This window comes from Odontesthes bonariensis, chromosome 23, assembly GCF_027942865.1.
Source record: "Odontesthes bonariensis isolate fOdoBon6 chromosome 23, fOdoBon6.hap1, whole genome shotgun sequence".
Taxonomy (NCBI): domain Eukaryota; kingdom Metazoa; phylum Chordata; class Actinopteri; order Atheriniformes; family Atherinopsidae; genus Odontesthes; species Odontesthes bonariensis.
The window spans coordinates 10,762,035-10,778,863 of record NC_134528.1 but is presented as its reverse complement, the minus strand read 5'-3'; the positions used below and the strand labels follow the sequence as shown (position 1 = coordinate 10,778,863).

The 16,829-nt window shown below is 41.9% G+C and overlaps 2 protein-coding genes across 4 annotated transcripts in view; one reads left to right on the top strand and one right to left on the bottom strand.

Moving 5' to 3' along the window:
• Positions 1-4,258: 4,258 nt before the first annotated feature.
• Positions 4,259-7,790, top strand: LOC142374572 (uncharacterized). The gene is made up of 3 exons (XM_075458308.1): positions 4,259-4,438; positions 5,447-5,632; positions 6,013-7,790. Exons 1-3 carry the CDS (start codon positions 4,348-4,350, stop codon positions 7,626-7,628), a joined length of 1,893 nt encoding a protein of 630 aa, XP_075314423.1. The 5' UTR covers positions 4,259-4,347; the 3' UTR covers positions 7,629-7,790.
• Positions 7,791-15,476: 7,686 nt separating this feature from the next.
• Positions 15,477-16,829, bottom strand: part of ank3b (ankyrin 3b) — a 182,985-nt gene continuing 181,632 nt past the window's right edge. For all 3 annotated transcript variants that reach the window (XM_075458091.1, XM_075458090.1, XM_075458092.1), the window contains one exon: positions 15,477-16,437. The gene's annotated coding sequence lies outside the window, so the exon portion shown is untranslated. The remainder of the gene's footprint in view (positions 16,438-16,829) is intronic.

Genomic DNA, 16,829 nt, shown 5'->3' with positions numbered 1-16,829 from the left:
CATCCCCCAATGGGGTAAATTCAAATTAGTCAAGTAGCTCAATTTAAAAAAAAAATATTTACAATGATTGTATTAACAACAACAATAATAATACCAATTCTAGTAAAAAAATACTACTACTAACTAATAATAATGATAAATGACTAAATAAACAAACAAACAAAAAAATCAATCAATCAATCAATCAATCAATCAATCAATCAATCAATCAATCAATCAATCAATCAATCAATCAATCAATCAATCAATCAATTTGAGAAGATATATGCATTTTGTTTGTTTGTTTGTTTGTTTGTTTGTTTGTTTTGTTGGCCTTGTGGGAGTGGGTGGGTGGGATTGGTGTATTGTTTTGTGTTCTGTAAATTGAAAAAGGTCTATAAATAAAGTGCTTAAAAATAAAAAAAGAAAAAAAGATGACAGTTAAAGTGACCCGTTGCCTTTAGGTGGGGTTCAGTGGAATATTTGTGCCGTGTTCTTTCTGCTTTTCAGGGTAGGATGATCCCAGACACGGCCAGAAATGTTGATTTAAAGATTCTGTGGTTGTTGTTTTCAAATCAAATCAAATCAAATTTATTTGTATAGCACATTTCATGTACAAAACAATTCAAAGTGCTTTACATAAAATAAAAGCATTGCAGCAGGAAGTGTAAGAAGCATTAAAATACATGAATATAAAGAGAAACAAATAAAATAATTTAAATACATTTAAAAACAAGCAACAGTCCAGATAAGTTCAAAGATACCGTGCAGATTTCATGCATAGACACATGAGGAAAGAAATGTTTGCAGCAGCTGATGGTGGTTTACTGCTATCGTTGACAGCTTTCTGTTTGCTTTGCAGTGTGGCGATCGTCCGGTCCGAACTACAAATACAAAGCCCAGGTGCAGAAAGATCAGAAATGGGAATCACTCTGTTTGTCATGTTGATCTATGGGATGCCTTTAGTGCCCGCCCTCATTGTCCTGGCAATGGGACTGCTGCTGTGAGTGCAGCCCAAGCTTTTGCACCATGACTGCACCTGATGTGGAGCAGCACATTGTGAGAAAGTGTTTTTTTCTGTGTGTGTCGGACAGGAAGCTCTACCGTTCCCCATCTATCTCTCAAAGAGGGAATCGAAGAAAGGGATGATGGAGGATCCGGAAGCGACAGGTTGAAATCCTTTTTGTCTTTGGGTTATTTGTAACCAGCGGATCATGAGGCATTTGTTTTGGGGATGTTAAAAAATGTGTTCACCCGTGCTTTGTTTGCGTACGTCGTCCAGATATGAGGCGGCGGAAATGGGCCTTCCGGCTCCAGAGTTCTCCCGCGCTGTAGAGACGGCCGCTTCGTGAAATGGTCGAATGTATATCTTAGTATTGATTGTATTTAAATAAATCTTTTGATGTTTTTTTGACCATGTTTTACGTTTTTTTTTATGTTGAATGTGCTGGTATTATTCTTTATTTGGATGTCTGTGTTGTGTTAAAAAAGGAGCTGAACTGCAAGACAGTCGGTGATGAAGATTTGAGTTTTTCTCAGCTTCTTTGGAACGTATTTTTGTGTCTATGCATGAAATCTGCACGATATCTTTGAATTTATCTGGACTGTTGCTTGTTTTTAAATTCATTTAAATCATTTTATTTGTTTCTCTTTATATTCTTTTATTTACTTTTAATGCTTCTTCCGACATGTGCTATACAAATAAATTTGATTTGATTTAATTTTTGATTTTATGACAGCAGGTTTTGACAATTTTTTTTTCCCTTGAATACATTTTTGAAAAGATGATTTTAGTTCATGGAAAGGGTTTGTAAATATATGGAATTAGCCCGAAACCCTTCATTTTTTAATCCGATTTAATATTTTACTTCCAAGCAGAGGCTTCATGGAGGCCTATCAAATCCTTTCTTTCTTTTGGAGCTGCTTTTACATTCATTTGCAGTCCTTTTTCAGAGGAAAGTGCATTTTTTTGTCTGTTGAGCCATTGAACTCTGACCTATGAATCATTCAAGCATGAAAAAAGCAAAACGGTTGCATTGATTCATAATTTGCTCCCATTTCTTTAGTTGCATCCATGACAATTGCTAAAGATAACACAGTTTGGCAGGCACAGCATAGCATTTTTGCACCAGTCAGGTGTTTCTCAAAGAGCTGTTGGCCTGTAGCTTTGCACATCTCAGCATGGTGTGCAGAGTGTCCTCAGTATCTGAGCTCTTCAAACACATCTCAAACATTTAAGTTACTATTTTTTTTATATAATATAATGTTTCCACACCTCCCCTATCCTGTAACTGTTAGGAACACCCCCAAACTTTGCAAGGCTATGCCAAATAATATAGTTGTCATGATTGCAATCAGCTGAAATCTGTCACTTTCAAAGATGTTTTATTCACGTAACACAAACATGTGAAGATGTTGATGACTTTTCCATCTTCCATTACATATTAAGATAATTTTCCTCTGTTTATTTTAGGAAATGTATATTCTTTTGGTGTAAAAAAAAAGTGTGGTGAGACCACACCTCCAATGGCTGAGCACTGTTGATGCCATCATCACCCTTTGATCTTGTGCTGACTTATGGCATTTGAACTGTTACTGTGAACAGTTAACAGTGTTCCCTCATAACTCCGTCTTATCCGAGCTTTTTCTGATAACCTTTGAGTTCAAATTACTTGACTAAACAGTTTCTGAGAAGAAATTTACATACAGATGATCTGAGAAGGCTGTAACCAGATTTAAAGAGTTATTTCCATCATCCTTTTCTTCACTGTCATGTTAAGATAGTCTAATAACATATAATAAAGCCCTTTGTGAAGCTAAAACTGCTAATTATTCATCATTGATAGAAGAGAATAAGAACAATCCCAGGTTTCTTTTCAGCACTGTAGCCAGATTGATGAGGATGCCATGTATCCCTTTAACTCTCAGCAGTGATGATTTCAAGAGCTTCTTTAGTAGTAAAATTGTTTCTATCAGAGAGAAGATTGATGGAGTCTTTCCCACTATTATCCCTGATGTATCATCAAATACAGCAGCTTTGGAAGTATCTTTAGAGCCTGATTTGTATTGTTTCTGCCCAGTTGAACTCTCTGAGCTAACAGCAGCAATAGTCTCTTCTAAACCATCAACTTGTATTTTAGACCCAATCCCAACCAGACTGTTAAAGGAGGTTTTTCCCTTAATCAATACTTCCATATTGGATTTGATCAATCTGTATTTATAGACAGGTTATGTACCTCAGACTTTTAAGTTTGCTGTAATTAAACCTTTTAAAGGTTAAACCATATTAAACCTCATATGAGATTATGTACATGTGACATTATTGTGGTCATTAACTTGTGTTTCTCTGTCTCAGCAGGTATCCTTTAAATGATGTTACGGTGTTTGTTGTCCCCTCTTTTCTGTCCTCTCAGCCTCCAGCTGGTGGAGGCGGATGGCCGCCCTTCCTGCTTCTGGTTCTGATGGAGGTTTCTTCCTGTTAAAAGGGAGTTTTTTCCCTCCACAGTCGCCTCAGGCACGCTCAGGACGAGTTCAATCTGTTGCTTTCCTTTGCTGGGAAATAGTTTTTGAATTGGCTCTATATGAATGAATTGGACTTAATTTTGAATTTAATTAATTGGATTTGGTTGGATTATGATCACAATGAATTGGACTCTAATTGGCTTGAATTGGACTGTATAATTCAAGTCTCTTGAGACGACATTTGTTGGGATTTGGCGGTATATAAATAAAACTGAACTGAATTGAAATGTCTGTCGCCATTATAAGAAGAGCTTTGGGATGTCCTTCAAGAAGCCTGGAGAACTATTCCTGAAGACTCCTTAAAGAAAGGACAGAAAGCTCGTCTGAGAGGGTTCAGGCTGTGTTGGAGAATAAAGGAGCTCAGACCAGATGTTGACTTTAAAGCTTGTTAAAATTGTCCAAACTCTGTTTTTACCCTAAATACCCTAATTGCCCTACATATTTCCATGTTTGCACACGTTTCAATAAATCACTTCACACATTTGTGTCTTGCAGGAGGCTCAAGGCTTTTAAACACAACTGCACTTTGCACAAGTTTCTGACATTTATCAAAATCTGCATTTTAACAAGGAACAGAAGCCTTTTAAACAGAATATAACGGAGTAAATGAGAAGTGCGGTATTTTGCTGTTGTGGCAATGACCACACATGACCAGCAGGTGGCGGCACCGTGCCGCCAACTGTAATATTCACCCGTTAAGAAAAACGAAGGAGGTGACAGCGGAAGTCGGTTCAAGTCCTCTGTTTACATGAGCTGTGGCTGGTAAACAGCTTCTGCGGGTGTTTAGGCAGTGAAAGGACAGCAAAATGCTCACAGACTGAAGAGGAGGCCTGTTCGGCTTCCAGAATGCAGGCGGTTCGGGCGCTTGTCGCCGACAGACTGGCGGCAGCTGCCGGGGAGATTTCCTCCGCTGCGGAGAGGATGCTGCACACATCTGGTCCGTGAACGCACCACGCTGCTTCAGTGAAAAACAAATCCGCTTATAAATTTGATAAAACTCCAGTATACTTTCACTCAGACTAATCCTGACAATACTAACAGCGTGATAATGATTAGTTAACTTGAAATTAACTAGTTTAGTGCTGAATATATCATAGTTGTATTTAAACTGTAGAAAAACTACAACTCGAACTGTATTTATTGTACTTTTCTGTGCCAAACTTAAATTATGTGCATTTTATTGAATAGAAGGTACTACTTAATATTAACTTATTAGGAACTGCACTTAAAACTAGGCTTAGATATAGTTTGAAACACGCTAAAACTTTAGGGTATTGAAATATATATTTAAAAGAAGAGTTTTGACTGCAATAATACAAAACATTTTAAATGAATACATTTTAGTAATTGCAGATAACGTTTACTTGAAAGTATATTTTCTTTTGATATATTCCCATAAAGTGTGCTGTAGTGAAGTTAATTCAAAACAGATGAAAAGACAAACAGTTCAAAGTTCACATTAGCACACTTCTCATATGTTTCTACGTCGCACACTTTTTTTTGTCAGTACATTGGCAAAATACGACTGAAAATGGGAATATATTTGAATTAAAACAGCAAATATAATTGACTTTATGAGCAAATGGACTATTAACAATAGCAAAAGTGGTGCAATCCTTGTTATCTTCATCTCTTCTGAAAGTATTCAGACCAAAACTGTCCACCACAGACATTGTAGCTGGAGATAAAAGAAGGAAAGAAATCAAAAAGCATCTTTTGTGTTTGGTGCGGGAAAAGAAAGGGATTTCTAAGCTTAGACAGTATCAAACTGGGAAATATACTTTATGCTAAAGCACTTTTAGTTAGAGGTGGATTTTAAGTGTTTTTACAAATAAAAAGATAAAAAAACGAGGGTATTTTTCTTGAACATATCCAAATTCTGATGCTCTGTACTGCTACCCACCGACATTCCAGCTTATCTTTGTCCTTCCTGTCTTCCCACCAGAAATGTCAGCTGAAGAACGGAGGGCTGTAGTAAGCCAGCGACTGCGGGTGGTGGCTGAGGAGATATTTAGGATCTTTGAGATGACGACGGGTGGACTCGAAGCGAGTCGTTCCCACCAGGAGAACGAACGTCAGTACGAGTTGGTGAACGTCACGTGGAAAACCGAGGCCCGCTGGCATAGAACAGGTAGATGAACAGTGATAACATAAACAAAGTATTTTATTCACTCATTTCATCAAAAATCTTTGGACATGATTTCCTTAAAAGGTTCACAAAGAGCATCTAAGTCATAGTTTTTCTGCACGGCTTCAGGCTACCATGCAAATGTGAATACGGACACACTTAATCGCCATCGAACCTTGTTATTACCAAACTAGAGACTGACAGTGACAGACTTCACACACCCAAATATATGCTCTTAAGCATCTTTTAAGTGATTATTCTTGCCTCAAAAAAAAAAAGATTCTAAGGGTTTTGCTGCTTTTAAGATGGCCGCAGAACAGATAATGTTTATATTTCTTGCCATTTACAGTATTTCCATGTTAAGTTTTCTCTTTTTTTCCCAGACAAAATGCCCTCCTCTGGGTCTGAGCAGCAGAAATGCTCCAATCGCCCGCGGGTTCAAGACGCATCGACACAGACGGACTCGGAGTTTATCAGCGGTAAGCCCTCACATTTTCAAACGCGACCGGTAGGAAAGGACACGAGATCGGAGACGGAGACGCAAGAAGAACACTGCGAGCCAAATGACGATCAGGGGATTAAATCAAGTCCGATGCAGCCAGATGCAGAGAGCTCCGACGGGGAAAGGGACGACAGAAATCCGACCAAAGAAGGAGCTCGTTTACAGGAGAAAAGGACAAAATCTGAAGGATCACACGCACAGAGGAGATCCCTGCACAAACACTGCAAAGATTGGTTCGATTTGAAATACATCTGCAAAGTGTGCGGCAAGTCCTTCTGCTACCGAGCGTCATTTTTGAAGCACGTGCAGGAACACAAGTCGGATACAGATGTGTGCGCTTTGTGTGGGAAGCATTTTGAAAGCGAGGAGAGTTTGAGACTTCATTGGAGTCGAGCTGCGGGCCGGAGCTGTTGCAGAGTCTGTGGAAAGTTTTTCCGTTCCAATCGTTCTTTTCTCAAACACGTACTCGAGCACGAGCAGAGCACAGATGTGTGTGGAGTCTGTGGAAAACAGCTGGACTCCAACGACGGGTTGAAGCTGCATTTGCAAACTCACAACGAGGAGAACGACGGCAGAGATCAGACGGATGCCAGAGAGTCGGAGGCAGAGGGCTCCGAGAGCAAAGGGGGAGAAAGCGACGAGGACTGGAGGAAAAGCGAAGGAAGCGAAGGAAGCGACGGTGACGACGGAGGCAGCGAGGAAGAGGAAGGAACACAGGGATCTTCTTTACCAAAAGAATCGAAAGCAAAAGCCAAAGAATCCAGGAATAAGGATTTATCCCACCAAAAATACTGCTGCAAAGTGTGCGGCAAGTCTTTCTGCTACAGAGCCTCTTTTTTCAAGCATGTGCAAGAAGACGAGAGGCAAGCCGGCTTCTGCGGCGTGTGTGGCGAACATTTTGGGACTGAGGAAAGCTTGAGGCTTCACCTGCAAACCTACATCCGGTCGCATGACTGCGAGGTTTGCGGGAAACAGTTCGACGGACACAGACAGCTGGAGATGCACACGAGGACCCACACGGGGGAGAAGCCGTTCGTCTGCAGCGTCTGCGGCAAAGCTTTCGCTCAGAACGGAAACCTGACGGGACACATGAAGGTCCACACGGGGGAGAAGCCGTACGTCTGCAGCGTGTGCGGTCAGAGCTTCAGCTTCAAGGAATACATGAGGGCCCACATGAGGATCCACACGGGGGAGAGACCGTTCCTCTGCAGCGTCTGCGGGAAAGGCTTCAGGCAGAGGGGCACTCTGAAAACACACATGATGATCCACACGGGCGAGTCCACCCACCGATGCCTCATCTGCGACAAGAAGTTCTACAAGAGCGGAGCGCTGAAGATCCACATGAGGTCCCACACGGGAGAGAAGCCGTACCTGTGCAACGTCTGCGGGAAGAGCTTCAGCGCCGGAGGCTCGCTGACCAAACACATGGGCGTGATCCACACCGCTGACCACTCCGTAACGCCCAGAGGAGGCGCTGCCTTTGAAAAGAAGTTGTAAAAATCTAGCTTTAAAAAGCATCCACCTTCCCGAGCCGACTGATCATTTACACTTTGACCGATTTCCAGTTTCCAAATAAGGCTTTAACCACCTTGAACCGGTCTCCAGACTGACTTACAGCAGCGCAGCTGGAGGAAAATCAACTTTAAGCTTAACTTTAACACTTTTTTTCCATTCCTAACAGCATTCCTGGACACAGAGAGAACATTTAAAGGAATAACTGCAAACATTTAGTCTTTTTCATGGTGACTCATGAAGCTGGTGATGGACTGTTTTATATTAAGAATAATGGATCCGTTATGTGCAGCTATAATTTAATGGTTGTATGTAAGTCTGAGTTAAAGGTGTGATGATTTAAATCTGAATAGTTTAAATCTTTTGTCTTTAATTACACCTTTTCTGTAAAGTCTGACATGTAATAGGCATTAAGATGGGCAGCAAGAAAACAAACGCATCTAGTCAGGCTTTAACGTCAGTGATACTGTTGCTGGGGGTGTAATTCGGCACCGATCAGGGTGCTGCGCTCAGGGTTGCAGGAGTGGGCGCAACTAACCGTCTTTACAGCAGCACAAATTCAAGGCCCTGAAATTGGTTTAAAAAAAAAACAAAAAAACAACAACAACAAGGAAACAGCTGGCAGCTCAGTCTCACTCCTGCTGCTTATTTCCACCGTGCAGTCAGAAATATTAGAACCAGTCTCAGAAAGTCAAGCTTATCAGAAACAGCCTGCAGGATAAAGTAAAAGAAAAACGATTTTTTATCACAGGACGGAAATGAAGCGCACTTTATCGTGATGGCGCCGAGTGCAACCAGGCGCGCAGATGGGATATTTGAACTGGCGGGGGGGGGGGGGGGACCAAGCTGTCAACAAATGATCTCAACTCAATAAGTTATTTTTCAGTAATTTGGGTATTAACTGGCGCTAGAGTAGTTACTTTAGTAACACCCTTTGGGCCAATAGTTTGCACTAAATGTGCAGCAACACGTTCCTCTTTAGGACCCTGGGGGGACGGTCGTCCCTTTGGTGCGTTCATGAAACTCGGAACTTGGAGCTCGGAATGATGTGAGCCCAAAGTTGAGCTCTCCCAGCCTTACAAACATACAGAAAAAGCATCTAACTGCTGTTTACGTGAGTAACAGATGGCATGAACTCTACGTAGGGCTGATTAATGGGTTCAGATTAAAAATCCGACTTGGATCTAGGAAGTTCCGACATCCTTGTACAACTGGAACGCATCATTAATCGTAGCACACAAACGCCGGGCTCTCAATGCACGCTGCAATGTAAATCAGTAGGGATGCACCGATACCTCAATATTTTTTAAACCGTGTACAAGTACAAGTATTTACCTCTTAGTACTTGCCGATACAGAGTACCGATTTGAGTTCTAATCAAAGCCATTACAGTTCTTACAATTAAACACATTTTATTTTATTTAGGCATATTCAACCCAAATACAACTGCACTTTGGGCATTTTAGTAAAATAAAACTGCTCTTAGTGCAACATTTTAAATTTCAACAAACCCATTGCAGTAATTTTTTTAAGGTAAACACAAGAAACTTGTGCTAAAGAAAAAATGGACCAGACTCAGTGAATAATTCCCTATAATATAGATCAGTGAGCAGTGCTGACCAACATGTCATTGGGGTCATCAGGTGGGAACCTCCTTTCATCAGTGTTTCGTCCAGTTGGGCCCACGACGCCTCCAGGAGGCTAGGCAGTGATCACTGGCGTCCCAGAGTCACCCCCTAAATGCCAGCCAACACTGCTCCTCACACCACAATACAGTGGAAACCGCTTATAGTGATCACGTTGGTCCAGAGCCAATTTGAACACTATAAGCGGTTGATTACTAAAACCGAATTTGTATTACAGTACAGGTATTTCACTTATTTTTTTTATGCAGAATATCATCTAAATGCCATTTGTATCGTTTTTCAATGAGAAAGATGAAATGAAACGGATAGCTTCAGCATTTACTGAATTTTATTATCATGCAAGTTTAATTACAGTACTGCGCAGTGCACAGACATACTGTAGGCTAACTCAAATACAGTACGTAACTTATTCTCTGCTGTGCCGCCGGTGCATTTTTTTTTTTACAAGTCTGAAAATAAAGTTTGAAACAAATGCCTAATCACAGCACAGTACTGCGCAGTGCGCAGACATAACTCAAATACAGTAGGCCTATGTAACTTATTCTGTGCGTCGGCTCCGCTGTGCCGCCGGTGCATTTTTTAACGTGTCTGAAAATAAAGTTTGAAACAAACTGTTTCATAGAACAACAACATAGAAGATAACTGCATCAAGAAAATTAAAGCTACCTCTGTTTTGTGTTGGTAGCCTGAGGAATGCCAAGCTTCGCCGCAGCATCTCGTTGGCTCGTTTTTGGTAATTTGTCATACGCCTCGAGGAGACTACGTTTTTCATTCAGAGAAAATGACTTCCTTTTTCCAGCCATGATTCGCGCGCTTGCTGCCCGGTGTCAACTCGTTACGTTAGCTAGCGAGGCAGAAGCATAGGGCAGAAGCATAGGGCAGAAGCATAGGGCAGAAGCATAGGGCAGAAGCATAGGGCAGAAGCAGACGTCCAGAAAGGAATCAAGGGAGTAAAAAATAAAATAGCTACACGTAGTTTTAAAATTATTTTTGCACATGTTTACATTCATAAAATGGCCAAAAATGAACATTATAAGCGGATTTCTTGATTACTATAAACAAATTATTTAAACAGCATTTGTATAGAAATGATTCTGTCCCAAGCCTTTTGATCGATATAAGCGGTTGATTACTATATCCGTGACCACTATAAGCGGTTTCCACTGTAACCGTCTTTTTTTTTTTCCATCCACAAGCTACCTCAGCCTCTCACCAACTGCACACCAGTCACAGCGGGGTGGGGAAACAAACCCTGGTTCGGGTAGGGGGTAGAAATAGAAGAGGTAAAGATAAGTAGGAATGGGATACAAACTAGTGATGTTCGCTTCAAACTGGACAGGGTAGTTATAGTGAAGCAGTGGGCCGGAGCTTGCTTCATGTGACGTCACTGATGACGTTTGAACCACTTCACTGCTTCATTCAGACCGAGTCAGCTGACTGCTTCAAGTTGATGGGCGGAGCCACCACTCTGGGCGAAGCTTTTGAACATTTTCCGCGATTAAGTGTATTAAAGATGGCTGAAGCCCCGGTTCATGTCCCCGTTCTGCACGTATTATACGTTACGAACAGCTCTCGTTTCAGCACACCAGCCTCCTCTGTTCCCTGTGACAGAGTATTTTCCAAAGCTGGAGAAATTGTCTAAAAAAAAAAAAAAAAAACCGTTTGAGCCCTTCCACTGTGCAAAAACTACTTTTCTTGAATAAAAACACCTGAAGTAACACAAGCACCCTCTTTATTACACCAAGCACACTCCCAAAGAAAATATGAATGACAAACCAAAAATGTCCACATTGTTTTTAAATTATTATTTCATGGGTAAATTACTCAATCTTTAATGAGGTACTAAAAACACACATGTACAACACACATACACACATAACTGTTATTATAGTGTTATTATATACACAAGAGCTGCGTCACTTTCGCAGGGCTTCATTTGGTGCAACAATCGCTACTGCCAGTAGATGTCACCCAAGGGAATTGAATGAAGCTTCGGGTAGTGAACTAGCCTGACTACGTCATACTCACGATTCTAGTCAGAATGTGAGTCTGATACCGCTCAATAGAGATTTGGGTATGGGGCGTGTTTCAACCGAACCAGGAGAAAAAATGCCTCTTCGCTCAATTGGACAGACCTACAACCAATCAGAGCAACGTAGTATGTGACGTAGATTAAGCAACACACACTTGTTGTAGGAAGGACGGCAAAAACATCTTTTCTATCGATAAAAGCCTTTATCACGTTCCTCTGTTCGTCGATGGCAGAATCTACACACCCTAGCTCTCCAGCGGCAGCCGTGTTCAGCTCTTTAGTGACGTAGTCGATAATGTCCCTATTGATCATCTGTCCATCATCGTATAAAGCCCGCCCTGGCAATCTGATTGGTCCGACCAATTCTTGGTCGGGCATAATGATTTCCCAACTGAGCAGAGCCAGACCGAACTTCCCGACCAAAACTTTTATGGGCGGGGCTAAGTTCGGCTGGCACCCAGGCTAGTAGTGAACCACTTTATGACACAATGGTTCAAAAAGATGCAATGCTTCAAAAAGCCTCGTTTTGCCATCACTAATACAAACCCTGGTTCGGGTAGGGGGTAGAAATAGAAGAGGTAAAGATAAGTAGGAATGGGATTCAAACCCTGGTTCGGGTAGGGGGTAATGAAAGTATAGAGGGTGCCAGAGGTGGAGGCAGGACAAGACACACTAGCAGAGTCAGCAGACAAACTCACCTAAACAGTCCTACAGTCACTAATAATGCCAGCAAAAACAAGGCCATACAGGCCAACTTACCTGAAATGGTTTCAAAAGGCTCACATGGGCCACACCCTCCACTTGAATATATCCTGGATTTCTTCCTTGCCTCTTCCAAGAGTCTGTTTACCCTAAGTGCTCCCCCTGCTGGGCCCCCAGCTGCTATTGCTTCTTCTAATCCAAATCCACTGACTGGACTTTACTGCCTCATCTGACTTTACCTTCACTGTTTTCCTCACACTCTGTCCACTTACACCCAGCTCCCTCAACAATGAGACAACCGACTTTGCAACAAATCCTCTGCATCCTACTTCCACTGGACAGATTCTAACTTTCCATGCTCGCTGCTCTGCTTCTGCCCCCAACTCCACATATCTAAGCTTTTTCCTTTCATATGCTTCTGCTCCTAATTCCTGCCAAGGAACAGTCAGTTCTATGAAATAGACTCTCATTCTACTCCTAGACCACAAGACTTTATCAGCTAATAAGCTCTGGTATCGGTTCTGTAGTATCGGAATGAAAACTGAGTACGAGTACTCGCACATGGTATCGATAAAGTAACGGGACATTAATCATCGGTTTGATTAGGCCTGTAATCAACCAATCACGGCTGTTGTTTAATGTGCTTCATTGTTCATTATGAAAAGCAGAGCAATGAGACCTCCAGAAGCTCTTCGTCATCGTCAGCTCGTCTTCATCACATTCACAAGCAGCTCTGTGTCTCTGTAGGGTTACATTGAGCTGTCTGCTTCAGCCATTTTGATTGTAGGAAATTTTCTCTTCACAACCTGTAGTTTCAAGCCCAAAAACAGCTGGCCCACTGATTAATTGTGCTGTTGAAACTTCAAAGGACTGGCTGGGCTACTAATAGCCTTGTTTCTATGGTAACATTTAACTGACAGTTAAGCTGCCCCAGCTGCGGCTACACTAATTATATGAGACTCAGGCTTCTCAGAGCCAAAAAGCCTCTACGAACAGATGCTTCCCATTCGGAAACCGTAAGAGCTACGGAAAAAATTCTCGCAGAATGAGCGAGGGACGCCTTTGGACTTCAATATTCCTGCGTTTCAGATCTGTAGCACATTCACAGTGAAAGCACGGATGAGAGAAAGAAGGGCTGCAGGAGCTGCTGAGATTCTGAGAATTGGATGAATTAAAATGGGGATTTGAGGTCTTTGAGCCCCGACATCACTTTACTCTGAGGGGCTCTGAGAGCAAACGGTTAGCCCTAGATGAAATATGAAAACATTGATGAATCCCAACATGCGTGCCTATATTATGACAGTACATAATGGCATTGGAGCGATATTTGTAGGCGTGAGGGCGATTCGAAAATGAATCTGAGGTCAGAACTCTTGCTCTTCCCACACTCTAATGAAATGGCAGTTGTGCTCTAAAAATGAAAATTTTGCAGATTTTGGCCAAAACTTTGGGTCGCTTGGAGGCATGCTGTGGGAAATCCGTAGCAGGTATCAACATGGCGTCTTCACTTCTGAACACAGCACGGATGTATCTACAAACTGACATTTGAATGGCGTTTCTAGGTTAATGCATGATGACACAGTAACTGCTCAAAATTTTGTTTTTTTTTATGATTTTTCCAGGTCATCCCCCTGTTTATTCCTAGGGGGGCTTTGAGGGGCTGTTTTTTGCTTATTACGTCGCCATGGTAACTCCAATCTTCAATAAAAGTAATAGCCCGCGAAAACTCATCGAGCCGGTCGTTTTGATATATATATTGTAGGGCCCGCATTAATGTGGACGGAAGAATAAATATAGCCTACCTATAAATAAATCTATAAAGAGACACGTTTTCAATGTTAAATCCCATAGACTTTTGCCAACGGAATAGTAATAGGTGCCTTGCCATGCATTTGCATGGAGGCACTGCTCTCCTATGCAATGCTATGGCAGGCCCCAACGACACAGCCCCTCATATTGACACGCCCACGTCTAATCTACCCCCAGAGACGCCGAGCAGCCTCGGAAGTGATGAGTTTTTGTCGATTTAGCCAATGATGACCTAGCCTGGGTGCCAGCCGAACTTAGCCCCGCCCATAAAAGTTTTGGTCGGGAAGTTCGGTCTGGCTCTGCTCAGTTGGGAAATCATTATGCCCGACCAAGAATTGGTCGGACCAATCAGATTGCCAGGGCGGGCTTTATACGATGATGGACAGATGATCAACAGGGACATTATCGACTACGTCACTAAAGAGCTGAACACGGCTGCCGCTGGAGAGCTAGGGTGTGTAGATTCTGCCATCGAGTCTGTTCTACAGGATCTCCACATTGCATTCATTTTGAAAGACGAACAGAGGAACGTGATAAAGGCTTTTATCGATAGAAAAGATGTTTTTGCCGTCCTTCCTACAACAAGTGTGTGTTGCTTAATCTACGTCACATACTACGTTGCTCTGATTGGTTGTAGGTCTGTCCAATTGAGCGAAGAGGCATTTTTCTCCTGGTTCGGTTGAAACACGCCCCATACCCAAATCTCTATTGAGCGGTATCAGACTCACATTCTGACTAGAATCGTGAGTATGACGTAGTCAGGCTAATGATGACCTAGAATTGTAGAAAAAAACTTGACTCTCCCGCCCCCTCCTGAAGCCGGGCAGCCCTCGGCTCGGAAGCCTGGCTGTTAGTGGCGGCTTCATAACATGATTTCCTCAGTGAACGGCGGCGATTTCAGAACAAATCACTTCATTAAGCTACAGGACAACATGTTGTAGTTATGAAAGTAAATGCAGTATTGGGCATATCTTGTGTTTTGTGAATAACTGTTTTATCGTCAATTTAACATTGAAGATGTAGCAATTTCGCCAGAGAATGGGAGAGGCTGTCCGGCTTCCCGTGTTGTCTCTGAATAGCCGCGGCTGTTAAAACGGACGCAAACAGACCTTTTCTGTTAAATTTCAGTGTTTTTCTCGTTTTTTCCTTTTCTTTTCACTTCCTAAAACTTTTCCTTTTTTTTTTTGTTAAAACTGCCTCTTGTGTCGATGCGTAATCAGACAAAAGACTCTCAGACGTTCGGTTTAAACACAATTTATTTGTCTGCTTAAATAATTACTTGGATCATCCAGTGTAGGCTATGTTGGTTTGTCATACATGTTGGTACCAGATTTATCGTCGTCATCATCAGTGGATGCTTTAGGGTGGGTTTGTATGAAAAAAAACGGATGGAAACAAAAGAAAAACATTTACACCAAAAGAAGAAGGAAAAAAAAATTTAAAATCACATTTTGACAATATGTGATTCAGCTGTTGGTACAAAGAATTCGATCTAGGCTTAAAATTAGATCCCCCGTTCTCATGTAAATAACAGTTAAACGAGATAAAAGTCACCAAATAAAAACAGTCCCCTTTTTAAAACTGCTGAAGATCTAAAAGCTTGCATGATGGGCGTACAAATAGACAAGTTTTATGTTGTTACACACACACACACACACACACACACACACACACACACACACACGTACACACAGGGCTGCTAGCAGCTAGGAGCTAACATAAGATGCCAATGTGCAGGTTACATCAGGGGAGAGAAGAGTGAGGCGTCACCATCTCGCCGCTCGAACGTGGAGTGTGTTTTCATTTTAAAAACTGAAAGACGAGTCGTGTTATTTCGAGTGTGCACACACAGAAGTAGCATTAACGCCCGCCCGCTCTAATTGTATTACAGTGCTTCGAGTTAGGAGAAAGAAAGGAAAGCCTTGAAAATAAAGTGACATCACATGCAGCAAATTATTTCTGGCGGGAGAGGAGCGTCCGTCTTTGAAGTCGAGCAGTGTTTTTCCTCCATTCGTTCCTCACTCACATACAGCCGATTTGTTCCTTTTTGTGTAGGAGGAGCACGTCGGGTCACCTCTAAAAACAAACGCACCGAGACTCTGCAGCTCAAATCAGTGCATAAACCATCTGTGAAGCTACTGACTTTTTTTTTTGTTTTAAAGATTTTATACAGTGTCGTTTATATACAACAAAATCACCCATTTTACTATTAGATTTCTTTTTTTTTTTGTCTTTTCATATAAAAGAACCACATGGTGCACCCCGATTATCCAGGAGGAAAAAAGTAGACCACGTAAGGCGAGTGTCTGAAAGTGACGCCAGTCCCGTCGCCGTTTCTTTTGGCCGCAGACGCCGAAGATCGAAGGAAAGTTCCCGCTCACGTCCATGCGCGTCCTTCCGCGTTGTTTCCGACGGTGAGTGAGTTGTGGTGACATGCGCATGCGAAATCAAAGAGAAGAAAGTTGTTTTGCGTCGTCTTGCTGGAAACCATGCGCTGTAAGTGAAAGCTTCGGACACGTTTGGGCCGAGTGACACGGCCTCCCTCTGGACTCGTGGGCCAGTCTGTTTTTCCTCCCGGTGGGGTCGCAGGTGGACGTCCGTGGACCTGGAGGGTTGAGGGGGAACAAATTCATTTAAACTACGGACTCCAAGTGATCCATTGATTTCCTTTACATGAATTGGCATTAAATTATGGAGGAATAAAAGTGCCAAAATTGAATAAATAAACACATCATTAAATATTAACTTAAAAGTGTCATTAATTAGTTAAAATTGGAATTAAATGCATAAGTCATTACATAATTATTTATTTTTATGATTATTTTATCTGTCCAGCTTGCCCATCAAAGTCAGTGGGCGGAGCTAACGCTAATCTAGTCTGATCCATTGCTTTGGTCTGGGTCTGAAGCAGCCTGCAGAGAGACGAGACATTTTAGAACTAGCAGACCATGCTAATAAAGTTTTGTTTGATAGAGTATCTGAACCAACGTAGAGGTG